The following is a 13,633-nucleotide window of genomic DNA, read 5'->3' on the forward strand; positions in this document are numbered from 1 at the left end:
TCTCTCTCCTTTACTGGAGCTTGAGTCCTCTCTCTCCTTTACTGGAGCTTGAGTCCTCTCTCTCCTTTACTGGAGCTTGAGTCCTTTCTCTCCTTTACTGGAGCGTGATCCTTTCTCTCCTTTACTGGAGCTTGGATCGATTAGATATTCTTCCTTAATGCATCATGCGTTGGAAGAGATTTCAGATGTTCGTGTCTGCTCATGTTGGAGGTGGACTGTCTGCAGCATCCTCTCTGGACTGCCATGATAGTTACTGAAACATATGACTGTGCTATTTCTGTGGCTGGGACAGTAAATTTGAGTGCAGTTAAATATGATCATATTGCTGAGTTTCCCCTACCTTAAGAAAGACCGTGTGCAATGTGTTTTTGGATGCCGTATTTTCGGATGAGTGGTGAAGGAGTTCTGTTTTGCCAGCCCTGTCAGAACTTAAAACTGTGCAAGACCTTTATGAAATCCTTCTCTTTTGCTTTTCCTTTAAGCCTAGATGATCTTGTTAGAAGCAACCCTGTCTGACAGAAGAGGGTTTTAAAGTTAAGCTGTTTTGCATCCCTACCACCTAGTGGTATTGCTGAGGTTGCCCAAGAGGTCGAATGTGTCATTGAGCTGTTGTAACATGACTCTCTAGTCTGAGATTGGTTCTTGCAATCTATCCCAACTTGGGGAGCTGTTATGAATGAGAGTACGTTTTTTGACATGATCATAGGCATGTAGATTTGGGAGTCTTGACAACCTCTGTAGAAGTCTGTGTATTCTAGGTTCAAGCAGTTTGTGCTGAGTTTTTGGGACATGGCCAATACTGTATTCTTCAGAGAGTACTAGAGCTCTCTCCTCTGAAGTGAGGACAAGGGTTCTATTTTAGTGCCTTTTTGGTTTTGAAGTGAAAGGATAAATTTGCCTGAACCTCAGGAACTTGATTTTAAATGTGTGTGATACATTAGGTTTCAGAGAACTTTCCACGAGTCATGCTTCTACTGCCACGGGGCAGTTTAAGTGTGCTGGTGGCACAGCAATGTCTTTGTATGTTTTTTCAGGTTCCTTAGGTTTGATCTTGTTTGGTCATGATTTTATAGGCTCATAGGATACTAGGCTTTTGGCCTGGCGACCCTTATAAGCCTAGCCAAGAATTTCGCCCATGTTCCCTCAAAGTCAGCATCTGTTGCCCCTGTCCAGCAGGGACACAGGTGGGATTCCAGGGGTATATTTTCTGTTTCCCATCTAGTCGTCCAGGTTCCTCTTAAAAAGGGCTAGTGAGGTACTCTGCTTGACATGGAGAGAGTGTCTATTTCACAGACTGGGAGTCTGTGGGGCACAAATCTATTAAATCTATCTTAATCTTATTTTAATAAATCTATCCATTTTAAGATGTATATTAGGTTCCTTCAGTTTGACCTTGATTGAGGCAAGACATTTTTAGTTTAAAACTGCCTTTTATCTGCGTTTATATCACGCTATCGAAAGATGAAAATAGCGAATGCTATTTAATCGAACCCAAAACATCTAAACAACAAAATATCTAACATTCAGAACAGCAAATTTTTTCCCATGGAAAAAATTCGCTATTCTGAAACACACACACACACACACACACACACACACACACACACACACACACAACACAAGCACATCAAAAAAACATCAATCCACAAACTACATACCCTTAAAATCCTACATCTAACTCTACACTAAACTGTACATACACTACTATCTATCCACTTACCTTAACCCAAACTCTAACCCTAAGGTCCGTCACTATCGCTCACTCACCTAACCCGTGCCCTAACCCTAACGTCCACACAATCGCACACTTACCCGAACCTGACCTGTAACTTTCCACCACAGCGCTAAAAATAGCGAAGCCACAGAAATGGCCAACCGAATTCTTTCCCTAGGAAAGAATTCCGGTGTTCTGTAGCTTCGCTATTTTTAGTGTTCGCTGAATAGGGGTCGATATCAGAACATACAAAGTTTTAAAACTTCGATGTTCTGATATAGACCCTTTTATCTACACCTAGTGTGTTTACTGAAGTGTCAGCTTTAGTGGCACAAACATTGCTGGAGATTTCCATGTTCTGTTACCTGGATGATTGACGCTTGCTCCCTTTGTCAAAGAAAGTCTGATAGTCCCTGAAATCAGAGCTCAGTTCCAGTGGTTGGTATTCTGGAGTGGTCATCAAATGCAGAAAGTTCTCTGATACTTGTTTGTTAAGAAGCCCAGTGGCTGCAGAATTCCTATCCAGTTGTCACGGTCTTAGTCTATGAATCTGCATTTCAGAAGCCAAAGATATCTCATCAGGAATTCATGCTATGTCCTAGTGACTACGGAAGGGGAAGGGAAAATACACATCTGTACACATGGTAGGCTGAAACTAATCTGTAAGCAGCCTCCATCATTTGAGTCTCTTATAGACTTGCTTCATACAATAAAAATGTGCCATTTTTTTCATTCTGAGTGTATACATGTATGTAGATCTACGTATATTTTGACATGGTTGAATATATTTTGTAAGAGTAGGAGAAACGTGCCACTACCTGTTGACATGAAAGTTTGAGTCCTGCTGTAGTTTATTCTCGTTCAGTTGGGGCTATAGCTTTCTAGTGTGTTTGACACTGGTCATGGTTGTGCACCTGTGTGTGTGCGTACATGAGACGTTACATTTTTTTTTGGATGGGAGTGTTGCATTGAGTATACAAGTTTTAAAAAATCTCTGTTCCTATACTCTTGCCTTTTATTCTCCCTCTGGCTTTTCTAGTGCCCCTTGACCTGAAGGATGTCTGCCAGCACATACCTATTCATCCTTCTTGCAGGTAATTTCTTAGATTTTTCTCTGGCTAATCACATTTTCAAATTATTGCTTTACCTTTGGGCTTTTCACAAAATCTCTAGCACCAGTGGTTGCATTCTGCTGTTCCAAAGGAATTCATATATTTCCTTACTTGGATGACCTGTTGCTCCAAGCTCTCTCCAGGCATCCTTCAACATCTAGACTGTCCAACTCCTGACATATCTGGGATTCACAGTCAACTACAAAAAGTCCCATATGGTTCCTACATAGTTCTTGTATTTTTCTTGGTTTGTAGGCTACACACAAAGTTTGTGCTTTCCTCCCTTGGAGAAAGTTCAGAGCCTGTCTAAATTTTACCTGGTTATTTCCTCTATAACACAGTGTATAGCAAGAAGTTCGTAACAACTTTGGGTTTCATGGCAGCCACCATTTTATTGTTTTCCCTAGTCAGACTTCACATGAGGAAAATCCAATGATATCAGAAATCTGCATTGTCTTAACACTCCCACTCCTAGGTCACTCTGATAAATCTTCTCTCTTTCCTCAAAAAAAAAAAAAAAAAAAAAAAAAAAAAGCTGTTTTGGTGGAAGCAGGTTTCTCACCACAGAACTTCTGTTCACACCCCCTCTTAACAAAATTCACACAGATGCTTCAAATGAGGCATGGGGACATGGACAAGATCATACTGGCTTTCAGGGCAGATGGCAGCAACCATTTCTGAAGTAAAAATTGCTGTTCTGCAAGCAAATAGTTTGGAGCTACTCTTACTAGAGGGCCCTGCTGTCCTGAAGTATCTTTGTGAGCTACTTCATTCAGGCTTGACTATGGAACCCCAGACCATTCCTAGTGTACATGGGCAACTCCAGTAATTTGGTACATAGAGAGAGGCACCAGATTTTCTGTTCAGGTTAGCACAGGAGGTATGAAATTTGGCCAGTGAGATGCGCATTACTCACACAGACACGTACATTCTCTCACAGGCCAGTGTGATGGCAGACCCCTAAGCCATTCTTTGGAGGACCCCCATGACTGGACTCTGAACAGACAGGTCCTCAAGCCAATTACTCATCAGTGGGGCACACCACAGATAGACTTATTTGCATCACCAACTAACCATCAGCTTCCCCAGTTTTGCACCACGGTTCCTTTCCTGTCGGCCTGGTGGACAGTTGCCTTCTTCCAGTGGACAAGGAAGCTCCTCTCCGACTTCCCTCCATTACCAATAATTCTAAAAGTTCTTGTAAAGGTACAAAAAGCAGCATTAAAGCTCCTTTTACTGATTCCTTCTGGCCAAGACAACACTGACTTTCCCTATTTCACTTAACAAAGGGAAACTAGAAGAAAATACCTCTACAACTAGATCTTATCACTGTACAAAAAGGATTGCTTCTTCAACCAAATCTTTTTTTACTCATCCTGACACTATGGATGATAGGATTCTAATCCCTCAAAGGCACCTATTCTCTAAGGAGGTTTTTCAACTTCTACAGGAATCTAGGAGACCCTCTACAAGAAAATCTTACACAGCTAAATGGAAAAGATTTTTTATTTGTGCCGCAAACAGTCTAGACCTACTCTTACCATAGAGCGAGCCCTGCTGTCCTGTAATATCTGAGAGATAATTTCATTCAGACTAGACTTACTCTTCTGTCAAAGCTCACTTCTTTGTTATCAATGCCTGCGTGCCTTTCAATCAAATGGCCCCCGTGGCCAAAGTGGAGGTCTAGTTATTACTGATGTGAGTCCTGCATCTCAAAAGGAAATGCATCTTTCCTTCTTGAGATCTCTGTTTTGTACTGGAAAAGCTTACATTAGCCCCAACTTTGAACCAGCATCTTCTGCCTCTTTAAAATTCTATACTTGAAAAACTGTTCTACTTATCACTTCTGCTCAGAGTTTCTGAGCTGAAAACTCTTATGGCCATTTCACCTTTTTTGTTTTCCCCAAGGATAGGGTGACTCTCAGGGTTAATTCATAGTTCATGCGTAACTTAGGGAACAAGCTATCCCTCAGGCTGTTCACCAACCCACCTTCTTTCCCAACCCCCAAAATGGGAGGGGGGGGGGGAATTCTGCATTCTCTGGATATTCACAGACAACTGAAATGTTATCTGGACAAAACTAAGTCTTTCAGAAAGACTGACCAGCTGTTTGTTTCTTTATGAGCTGTAAGCTGGACCAGCCTGTCTCCAAACAAACTGCTGTGACTTGGATCTCAAAGATCATCATTTTCTACTTTACTCATCATGGTAAGCCTTAGCTTTCCTGCCCTGCCACTATTACAGTGACTTCCTCATGGACCTTTCACAAATTGTTGAATGCCAGGTCTTTCTTGGGAGCTGCTAGGTCCTATGTGCACAACTTCATTAGACAATACAAAACTAATGCTTTCTCCAGGTCCAGGAATACTTTTGCAAACTTTGTTCTATCTGGACTGCTAGACAGGTCATCTACTCATTAGCCAGCCACCCTTTTCTGTGCCTCCTTCAGCTGTGGAAATCTCCAATATGTCACGAGTACTGCAACAGTGATTGCAGTCAGGGCATAGTACACTTGTGTAAGAATTTAACTTAACGGTAGATGTCCCTACTGATCATTTGTTGACCCCCCCCCCCCCCCCACCACACTATCTACTTCAGCTTCCTTTTTCTTTTCTCTGCTTTGAGCTCTACTCTGCTACATGGAAACGGGGTAGTTTACTTATCTATTCGAGCTACATCCCTCCTAGCTGATCTATCTCCTCCTGTCAGTAGTCTTCAGATCTCTGGCTTGCAGATGGTCTAATATACATGCTCGTACATCTGTCTGTATACCCCTACGCTTACGAACTAAGGTCATTTTGGCTGTACAACCTCTCAAAGGTAAAACTTTGATACCCTGGCCAGGCTTCAAAGTTGACAGCTCATAAGTCAGGAATACTGCAGCATTAATCAGTAGAACAAAATACCATCATACTGGGAGACTTCAACTACCCAAACATAGATTGGGTACATTATTCTAGCCCTAATACCCTAGCCCAAAGGTTCCTGGAATTCATAAATTCAAATGCACTGGAACAACTAGTCACCTCTCCCACTAGGGGAGATAATATACTAGACCTGATCATCACAAACATGGGGACAAAGTGCTCCACACCGGAAGTATACCCCTCACTAGTGAGATCTGACCACAAACTAATCACCCTGGATATACATATCCCACCTCCACCCCCAGCACAAAAGAACACAGTGAAAAACTTCTCAAAAGCAGACTTCACTCTTCTTAAGACTGAGATGGTATCCTTTAAGCCCACTGTGCCAGTGGATATCACATCCCACAATGCCAAATCCTTCACAAATGCTTTCTATGGACATCTCCAAGAATGCATGGATCATGCAATCCCAAACAAATCCAAGTCCCTCTCCACCAAATGTAAGCGTCCTGTCTGGTGGACCTCAGCCATAAACAAATTGTATAACAAAAGAAGGAAACTACTGCACGTCAGAGCGAAATCCCATGAAGGGAAGACATCTCTGATCAACATTAGCAGAAAACTACGTTCTCTCATAAAAACATCCAAGGCCAACTTTGAGAGAAATATCGCTAAGGACACTAAAGATAACCACAAAGCCTTCTTCAGCTATGTTAGAAACCTGGGCGGAAACCCTCAGATATGCTCAGAGTTGGTTCACAACAACAAAAAATACACTGAACCCACAGATATTGCTAACATTCTGGCTGACAGGTTCAGTGCAAATTTCTCACCTCCTTCACCCCCAAAAGAAGAAATACTTATCCCAGCTGAATGTAATCTCCCTGTCATCTCAGATGTCCAAGTGAGAACCGCCTAAACAAAGCAAAAAACACAGCATCAATGGGACCTGATGGTATCCTGGGGTGCGTGTTACGTGAACTCCAAGAGGAGCTAAACCCACACATAAAAATGCTATTTAACCTTAGCCTTACTTCGGGATATGTACCTGAACACTGGCGTACAGCAACAGTGGTCCCACTCCACAAGGGGGGTGCCTCTACAGACCCTGGAAACTACCGCCCCATAAGCTTGACTAGCCTGGTCTGCAAAGCTATGGAAAGAATCATTATGGAACTCATAAACGGAGACATAGGGGACCTACAGACGCTTGACCCCACCCAGTTCGACTTTGTAAAGGGCAGATCCTGCCTTTTAAACCTGGTTGACTTTTTCAAAACAGTCACTAGAGCCATTGATGAGGGCAAAGCAGTCCATACAGCATACCTAGGCTTGGCTAAGGCCTTCGACACAATACCCCACTCAGGCATCATAGATAAGCTAAACAGCTTAAAAGTAAACCCTTATGTCACTAGATGGGTTGCAAACTGGCTAAAGGACAGAACCCATAAAGTTAAAATCGCTGGAGCAATGTCAGACTCAAAGCCAGTCACAAGTGGTGTCCCACAGGGATCTGTCCTGGGACCCCTCTTGTTCGGCATTTATTTCTCAGATGTTAAAGCAAACATGGGAGGGCTGTGGCTGACAAAGTTCGCAGATGACTGCAAACTAGGCGCCATAGTCGATACACCAGCAGATGCACACATCCTACAAAAAGGCCTCACTGAAACGGACAACTGGTGCTGTAGTCACGGCCTTAAACTAAATGCCAAAAAATGTGTAGTCATCCCTTTTGGAAAAAACAAAGTACCCACAAATTATAACACAGACAGCAACCTACTGAGTACGGAAAAAGTAATCAGAGACCTAGGGACCCAAGTAGACAGCGACCTCTCATTTGACACCCACGTTGCCAAAGTGGTTAGAAAAACATTCTACCTTGCACACCTCATCATGAAGGGTTTCACATCCAGATCCAAGGATGTCATTGTACCCCTATATTCCTCCCTCATCAGACCCATGATAGAGTACGATGCCCCATTTGGCATGTACCTCACCCGGCACTTGTAACAGCTGGAGAGACCACAAAGGTACCTCACCAAAAGGATCAAGGGTCTCGAACATGTGTCTTATTCTGCCAGACTAAAGAAACTTCAGCTCTATTCAGTAGCATACCGCCTGCTCAGAGGTGATCTCTGCCTGACGTACAAGGCCATGTCCAATCAGGATCTGATGGACATGCTCCACCTCAAAAAATCCAAATCCATCAGGACCACGAGAGCTAAAGACTTAAACCTCGGCACAAGTATGAATAGGACATGCTGGAGGGATAGATTCATAACCCAGAGGCTTCCCATGCTTTGGAACAGGATCCCAGTTTGTATTAGGCAGAGCCCCTCACTGACTCTCTTCAAGAGAAATCTTGATGAGTGGATGGGAGATCGTAAGTTTACCCCAGGGGTCACATCTGTGTCACTGCTGGACAGGGGCACAGTAAACTAATTCTGTTATATAAGGGGACCTTCACTGTGTCACTGCTAGACAGAGGCACAGTATTCTAGATTTATTCTGTACATTTTTGTACCACTTCATGGGGTGGCAAAAGCCACATCACTATGGCTAGGCTTACAAATGCCCCAGGGCAGATAGCCTAGTACTATACTATGAAACGGCTGTTATGTTAAGTTCTTACACACCTGTACTTTCTTTTTGGGGACTTCTGGCTGCAGCATGAGAACTCAGTGCATTTCCCATTCTGGTTTATAGGGTCTGTGGCTGGCTTCCATCTGTTCCCTCATTGGTTGGGTAGGGAAATTGTTGAAAAATGAATCTCTGGCTCAGTATGTTAGCAGACTTCTGTAATATTTGAAGCATTGCTGTATTCATTTTTGTGCCCATGTGTGTCGGGGGAGGGGTAGGTACCCTACTGGTTCCCCCTCTTTGGGACTTGTGCAGTTAAAAAAATTATTATCTTTGCCTGTGAAGGTCTTTCAGGGGCTGGCCAGGATATTTGTCAGATATTTTACATCTTCTGCAACATCAACAGAATGGTTTAGTTGGAGGGACAAGCAGAGGATGCTGGTACACTGGAACAGACTCCCCAACCTCATAAAACAAAGCTCATCCCTCTCCATATCCAAATGCAACTTGGATCTATGGATGAGAAACAAAAAATTTACTCCAGGACTGCCCCCTGTACTACTAATGGACAGAGGCAGTTCCTAAATGTTTTATCCCATGCATGGGTCCCCTCGCATTATTTATGGTGTGATCCCAGTTATTCTCATTTGAGATAATGCACAATTATCCAACTATGGGATGGATAGGGCCAGCCTCTAAACCAAATGGGATAGATTAATTGAAGCATCAAAAGGGAAGTTGACTAGGCTTAAAATGTCCCACAAAGGCAGCTAGCCTAGTACTTGCTCATGAACATATATGCAGGAAGACTTGACTGTCAGTTTTACAGCCCCTCCCACTCACCCACCCATACAAAATCCAGGGCTTTGCTTTCCAGCGCATATGTCAGCCTCTTGTTGAAATTTAGTTAGGCGTTAAAGTAGAAAGGGTTTTCTGTAGGAATGATGTGTGTCCTGTGTCTAAGGTGTCCTATGGTTTGACCATTTTGGAGGTTCTACCATTGCTGGGCTTTGTCTCCATTCATTGAGGGATTAGAGGGAAAATACTGGTAATTGTTATGGTTAGGTTGGATGATGAAAAGAAAATTCTTTGGAGAAGTTAGTGGATACTGGTTTCATGTGGACTTTGCCTCTCCAGTTCATCTTGGGGGAGCATTTTCTTTAGTTCAGTAGCTGTACCTGATAGCTTGGAGGTCCCCTGGCCCTCTGGCATTGGCCTTTAGCAAAGAGCAATTCTTCTCTCTGCAGCTTTACCTCTTTTAGTTGTTCTGAAGCCATGGGATTAAATGTGAAGTGCATTTCAGCTTGTTTACATCAAAAGGAGGATACGTTTTTTTCCCTCTCTCCTGTTGGAAATATTATCTTTGTCCTTGTACATGTCCTCCATCTTTTGGTTCCCTTGGCTGAGCTTGAGGGAAGGGGAGTAAGAATAGTCAGTCTCAAGATTTGTTTTATTTATTTATTTAGGGAGCTACCCAGCATTGGTGTATTCTAGGGTTGTCTTTTAGTTCCTTTCCTGAAGCCAATGATGTTAAGGTGCTTTCAGTTCAGTTCTGCCATTGTGATGGGGGATAGTTAGTCCCTCATATCTGTTGGGCCCTTTTCCATTGGCTCAATGGCAACTGACTTCTTCACTCCTTAGTACCTGCATTCATTTTGCCACCAATTTCCACCTCTGAAGAGCAACAGGGATGTTAAGTACAGAACCAGGGAACTAGCGGGCGGCATTTTCTTGACCCTAGGAGGGGATCAGCCCAACCGTCTCACTGAACCTGGGACACTGGGCAGGGAATGAATGGGTCATAGAGATCTCACCCTGCTTAGGGCCTGGTGTGTGTTGGCATGGAGGATTTGGAGAGTTTAATCTTTGAGGCGGGGGGGGGGGTGGCAGCACTTTTCCCTTATCCCTCTGGAGGAATGAAAGGGCCAGATGGGTGAAAATATTGTACTTGTTTAGTTGGGCAAGGTGGAAGAAAAGTACCTGCCTCCACTGCTTGCTAGATATTCCCTTCATAGGCTTGGTTGTTTTTTTTTCCCTTTGGATCCTTTGATGTGGTGTCCTTCACTTTTAAACTTGAGTGTTCTTTCTGGTCCTTTGGTGGTGTCTGCATCTATTTTATTTTATGTTGTTTTACTGCTTTTGGAATTGACACAACCACAGACCAGTCAAGGAGCATTACTGATGACAGATGCTGTCGTAAAAGTGTGAAGAGGATCACTTGTAAGTGTAAGTACCTTACTTTCCTCTTTTGTGTTAGATTTGTCTTCTATTTGGCCATAACTTTGAGCCTTAGTAAGTTAGGTGAGTTTATATTTGTGCCATATTTTAGCAGTGTGGTGCCATGTTTGTATTCCTGATTTTGCGGGATTGTTCTTGGTGGCAAGGAAACAAACTGCTGGCATAGGCAAGTGTTATGGCTGAGTCATGGTGTCACAGCATGCATTGTTTTGTTGTAGATATGCCCTAAACACTAAAACTTCCATAAAGGATGGTAAATGCTGGTTGGTGGAAAGGATGTACCAAATTGCAAGACCCCAGCATGTAAAGTCCTCTTCACAGATCAGTTGAACTGTAACAGATGCATCTGCTTTTACTTGATCGTTAGGTTATCTGTACTTTTTAAAGTTGGATATTTGTTTTTCAGACTGATGAAGTACATGCAAGAGACAATACTAAACCTGGTGCAAATTCCCCAGGTAAGTTTAATTGTTTTTAATTGTGACGTCTTTTGATTTGATATTTCAAGGTAGTCTTGTTATAGTATAGGCTTACTTACTTGTGAAACATTGACATGTTCCAGTATTTCTGCAGTAGTTCCTATGACCGCCTAAAGAAAATTAATCTTGCCCTTCGTAAAGCAGTGCCTAAAAGGAATTAAAATTCTCTCATCCCAGAGAGTCGGACTCGAGGTAGGTTGGGGTGAATTAGAGTGCCTTAGTTTTGAGATAACTTATGATGATTGCTGCTAGCCAAGTGAAAGACGAGGGAACCAGTACCAAATGGGATTTACCTACATGATTTTTGGCTTGTCCTCCTTGATTGTGAGAAGGATCCTAGAAATCTGAAGAAGTGGAAAGTAAGCAGAAAGAACTTCCCCTTCACAGAAAAAAATATGGCATCTGTTCTCCAAATCTGAAGGCATAGCACTCTGCAGCAGAACAATCTGAGCTGTCCGTTCTCTATGGAGACAAAAACATACATCGAGGGTCCTTGATATTCTTGTAGCAAGCTCCCTATACCAGATATGAACTGCCCATGAATACTTCCTGGCAGGGGGAAAGAACCAGAAAAAGGCGATCCTTGGTTGAGTGAAATCTGGTCGACCCATCAAAGAAATTCCTTCTTGATTAAGGGCAAGAGAGAAATTAGGAAGTTAATGGATGGCAGTGTAGAGTCCAAACTGATTTGAGATGCCACAGTATATTTGTCACATTAAGTATGACAAAGGCATCATGGGAACGGACGCCATGTACTCCATTGGCTCTCTCACTTGTTCAGGTTACATTCAAAGGAACAAGGTTTTGAAAGTAAAATGAGAGGAAGAAAACTTCCGTCAGTGATCACTTTCCTTCTTGCAGGTGGAGTATGGAGTCTCCATCCTAGGAAAATTATATCCTGAGATGGATTTAAAACATGGCTTAAAGGTTCAGGGTGATCCCCAATTTGTTCAGAAGATTTATAACAAAGTCCAAGTCCCTAGAACCTTTTGGGAAGTATGTATCAGGAGATATTCCAGGCAAGGTAAAATGTGAATTCCTCAGTCTGCAAAAGGTAATTCCAGGAGCTAAGTAAGCACTTGGAATACCCTTGGGGCAGTCAAAAGTCCAAAGGGTGAAGTAGTAAAGTAAAAGTGATATGAAAATACAGTGAATCTTAAGCATTTCCTGCAAGTTAGATATACAGGAAAATGAAGGGCTAATGTCCTTTAGATAAGCCCACCATCAAGAAGGCTTGGCGAGCACTTAGGATTGCAGGTTAAACATCTTGAAACTTAGAATTTTGAGAAAGTTGAGAAGATCGGTCCAAAACAGGTCACCAACTGCCCTCCTTAGACTGTTAAGACATTTCAAGATTCGAGTTTAGGTAAGAGGTGAACAAGGAGAAAAGCCATATGTGACTGAAGAATAAATACGTTTAAACTATAGATGGATGGGCTTTGACAAGTAAGCACTGAAGTATGTCTGTAACATTCAAAAAGGCTCTGGTTAGTTTTGCCATCATGGCCACAGTTATGTTAAGGCAATGAAAATGTGGAATGAAGAAAACTTCTAAGATATTTAAAAATGAGGCTAAATCAAATGGATTGTCTTGATTAAATTAGAGGAAAAAAGAAGACTAAACAAAGACTGGCATGAGTGCCAAAAACACGTTTTTTGCCCTACCATTTATGATCAATTCTTAATTTAATTAGTTTAACCAATTTCATAAATTCTGGAGAAGTTTTTTTTAAGACTTAAAAAGAAGCACATGACCTTCAGGTAATACAGTTGTCTGCACACACAATAAGAGCTGAGAAGTGGAGGTCAGACAGTAATGAATTAATGAGCAAATTGGGTATCAGAGGACCTAAAATAGAGCCTTGAGGGACACCACCAAAAACTGGGGCTTACAAGTTACAACCGAGCTGAACTCTAAAGAATCTAAATGGAAAAGTAGCATGTTAGGTTGTCTATCTCGCCTTCATTCTTACTGGTTGGGTTCGGAGCCGATCCTCTGCTCCGACTCGGCCATCTTCAAAAGCTCGAGAGCTGCTTACTGGCTCGAGGCCCCCCTATATCCCATGATGCCTGGCGCTAGATACCCAGATCTCGTTTGCCGCTTCTGCTACGAGGTTGCGTTTACTGGCTCAGGTCATATTTTTCCCTTTTATTGTTATATATATATATATATTTATATATATATATATATATTTATATATATATATATATATATATATATATATATATATATATATATATATATATATCTTTTTGTATATTATTTTAGTTAGTTTTTAGAATAGTTAGTGTTCATACATAGTGGGTAGTATCTGTTTGTGTTTCTTAGAGAGTTTTCCCCTCCCCCGTTTCCTTCTTAAAGGTGGCCATGGTAGTTAGAGGCTTATCCTTGATGTTCATCGTGCATACAGCTGCAGTCGTAACAGATGGGTTCTCCTGCTGTCAGGCGGGTTCTCGGTCGGCCGAATTCCAAAGTCTAGGTCCGGCGTCGGTTGTCGTCACTTCTTCCCTGACGTCAGTGCGACAGGGGTATAAAAGAACCAGCCGACGCCATTTTCTCCAGTCTTTCTTGCCGTGCGATGCCCGAAGCAGAAGCAGTTCGCAAGTGCCAGTCGGCCAGCTCCTGAAATTACGAAAATT

At 42.4% G+C, this 13,633-nt stretch overlaps 1 protein-coding gene across 1 annotated transcript in view; it reads left to right on the plus strand.

Annotated features, from left to right (window-relative positions):
• The window catches only part of DDX1 (DEAD-box helicase 1), a 1,380,291-nt gene that overhangs the window by 721,339 nt on the left and 645,319 nt on the right, over positions 1 to 13,633 (plus strand). Inside the window, exon 18 of the mRNA XM_044064805.1 lies at positions 10,921 to 10,972. Coding sequence (XP_043920740.1) covers positions 10,921 to 10,972 — 52 coding nt within the window. The remainder of the gene's footprint in view (positions 1 to 10,920; positions 10,973 to 13,633) is intronic.

This window comes from Protopterus annectens, chromosome 1.part0, assembly GCF_019279795.1.
Source record: "Protopterus annectens isolate FY-2018-M chromosome 1.part0, PAN1.0, whole genome shotgun sequence".
In the NCBI taxonomy this organism is placed as follows: domain Eukaryota; kingdom Metazoa; phylum Chordata; order Ceratodontiformes; family Protopteridae; genus Protopterus; species Protopterus annectens.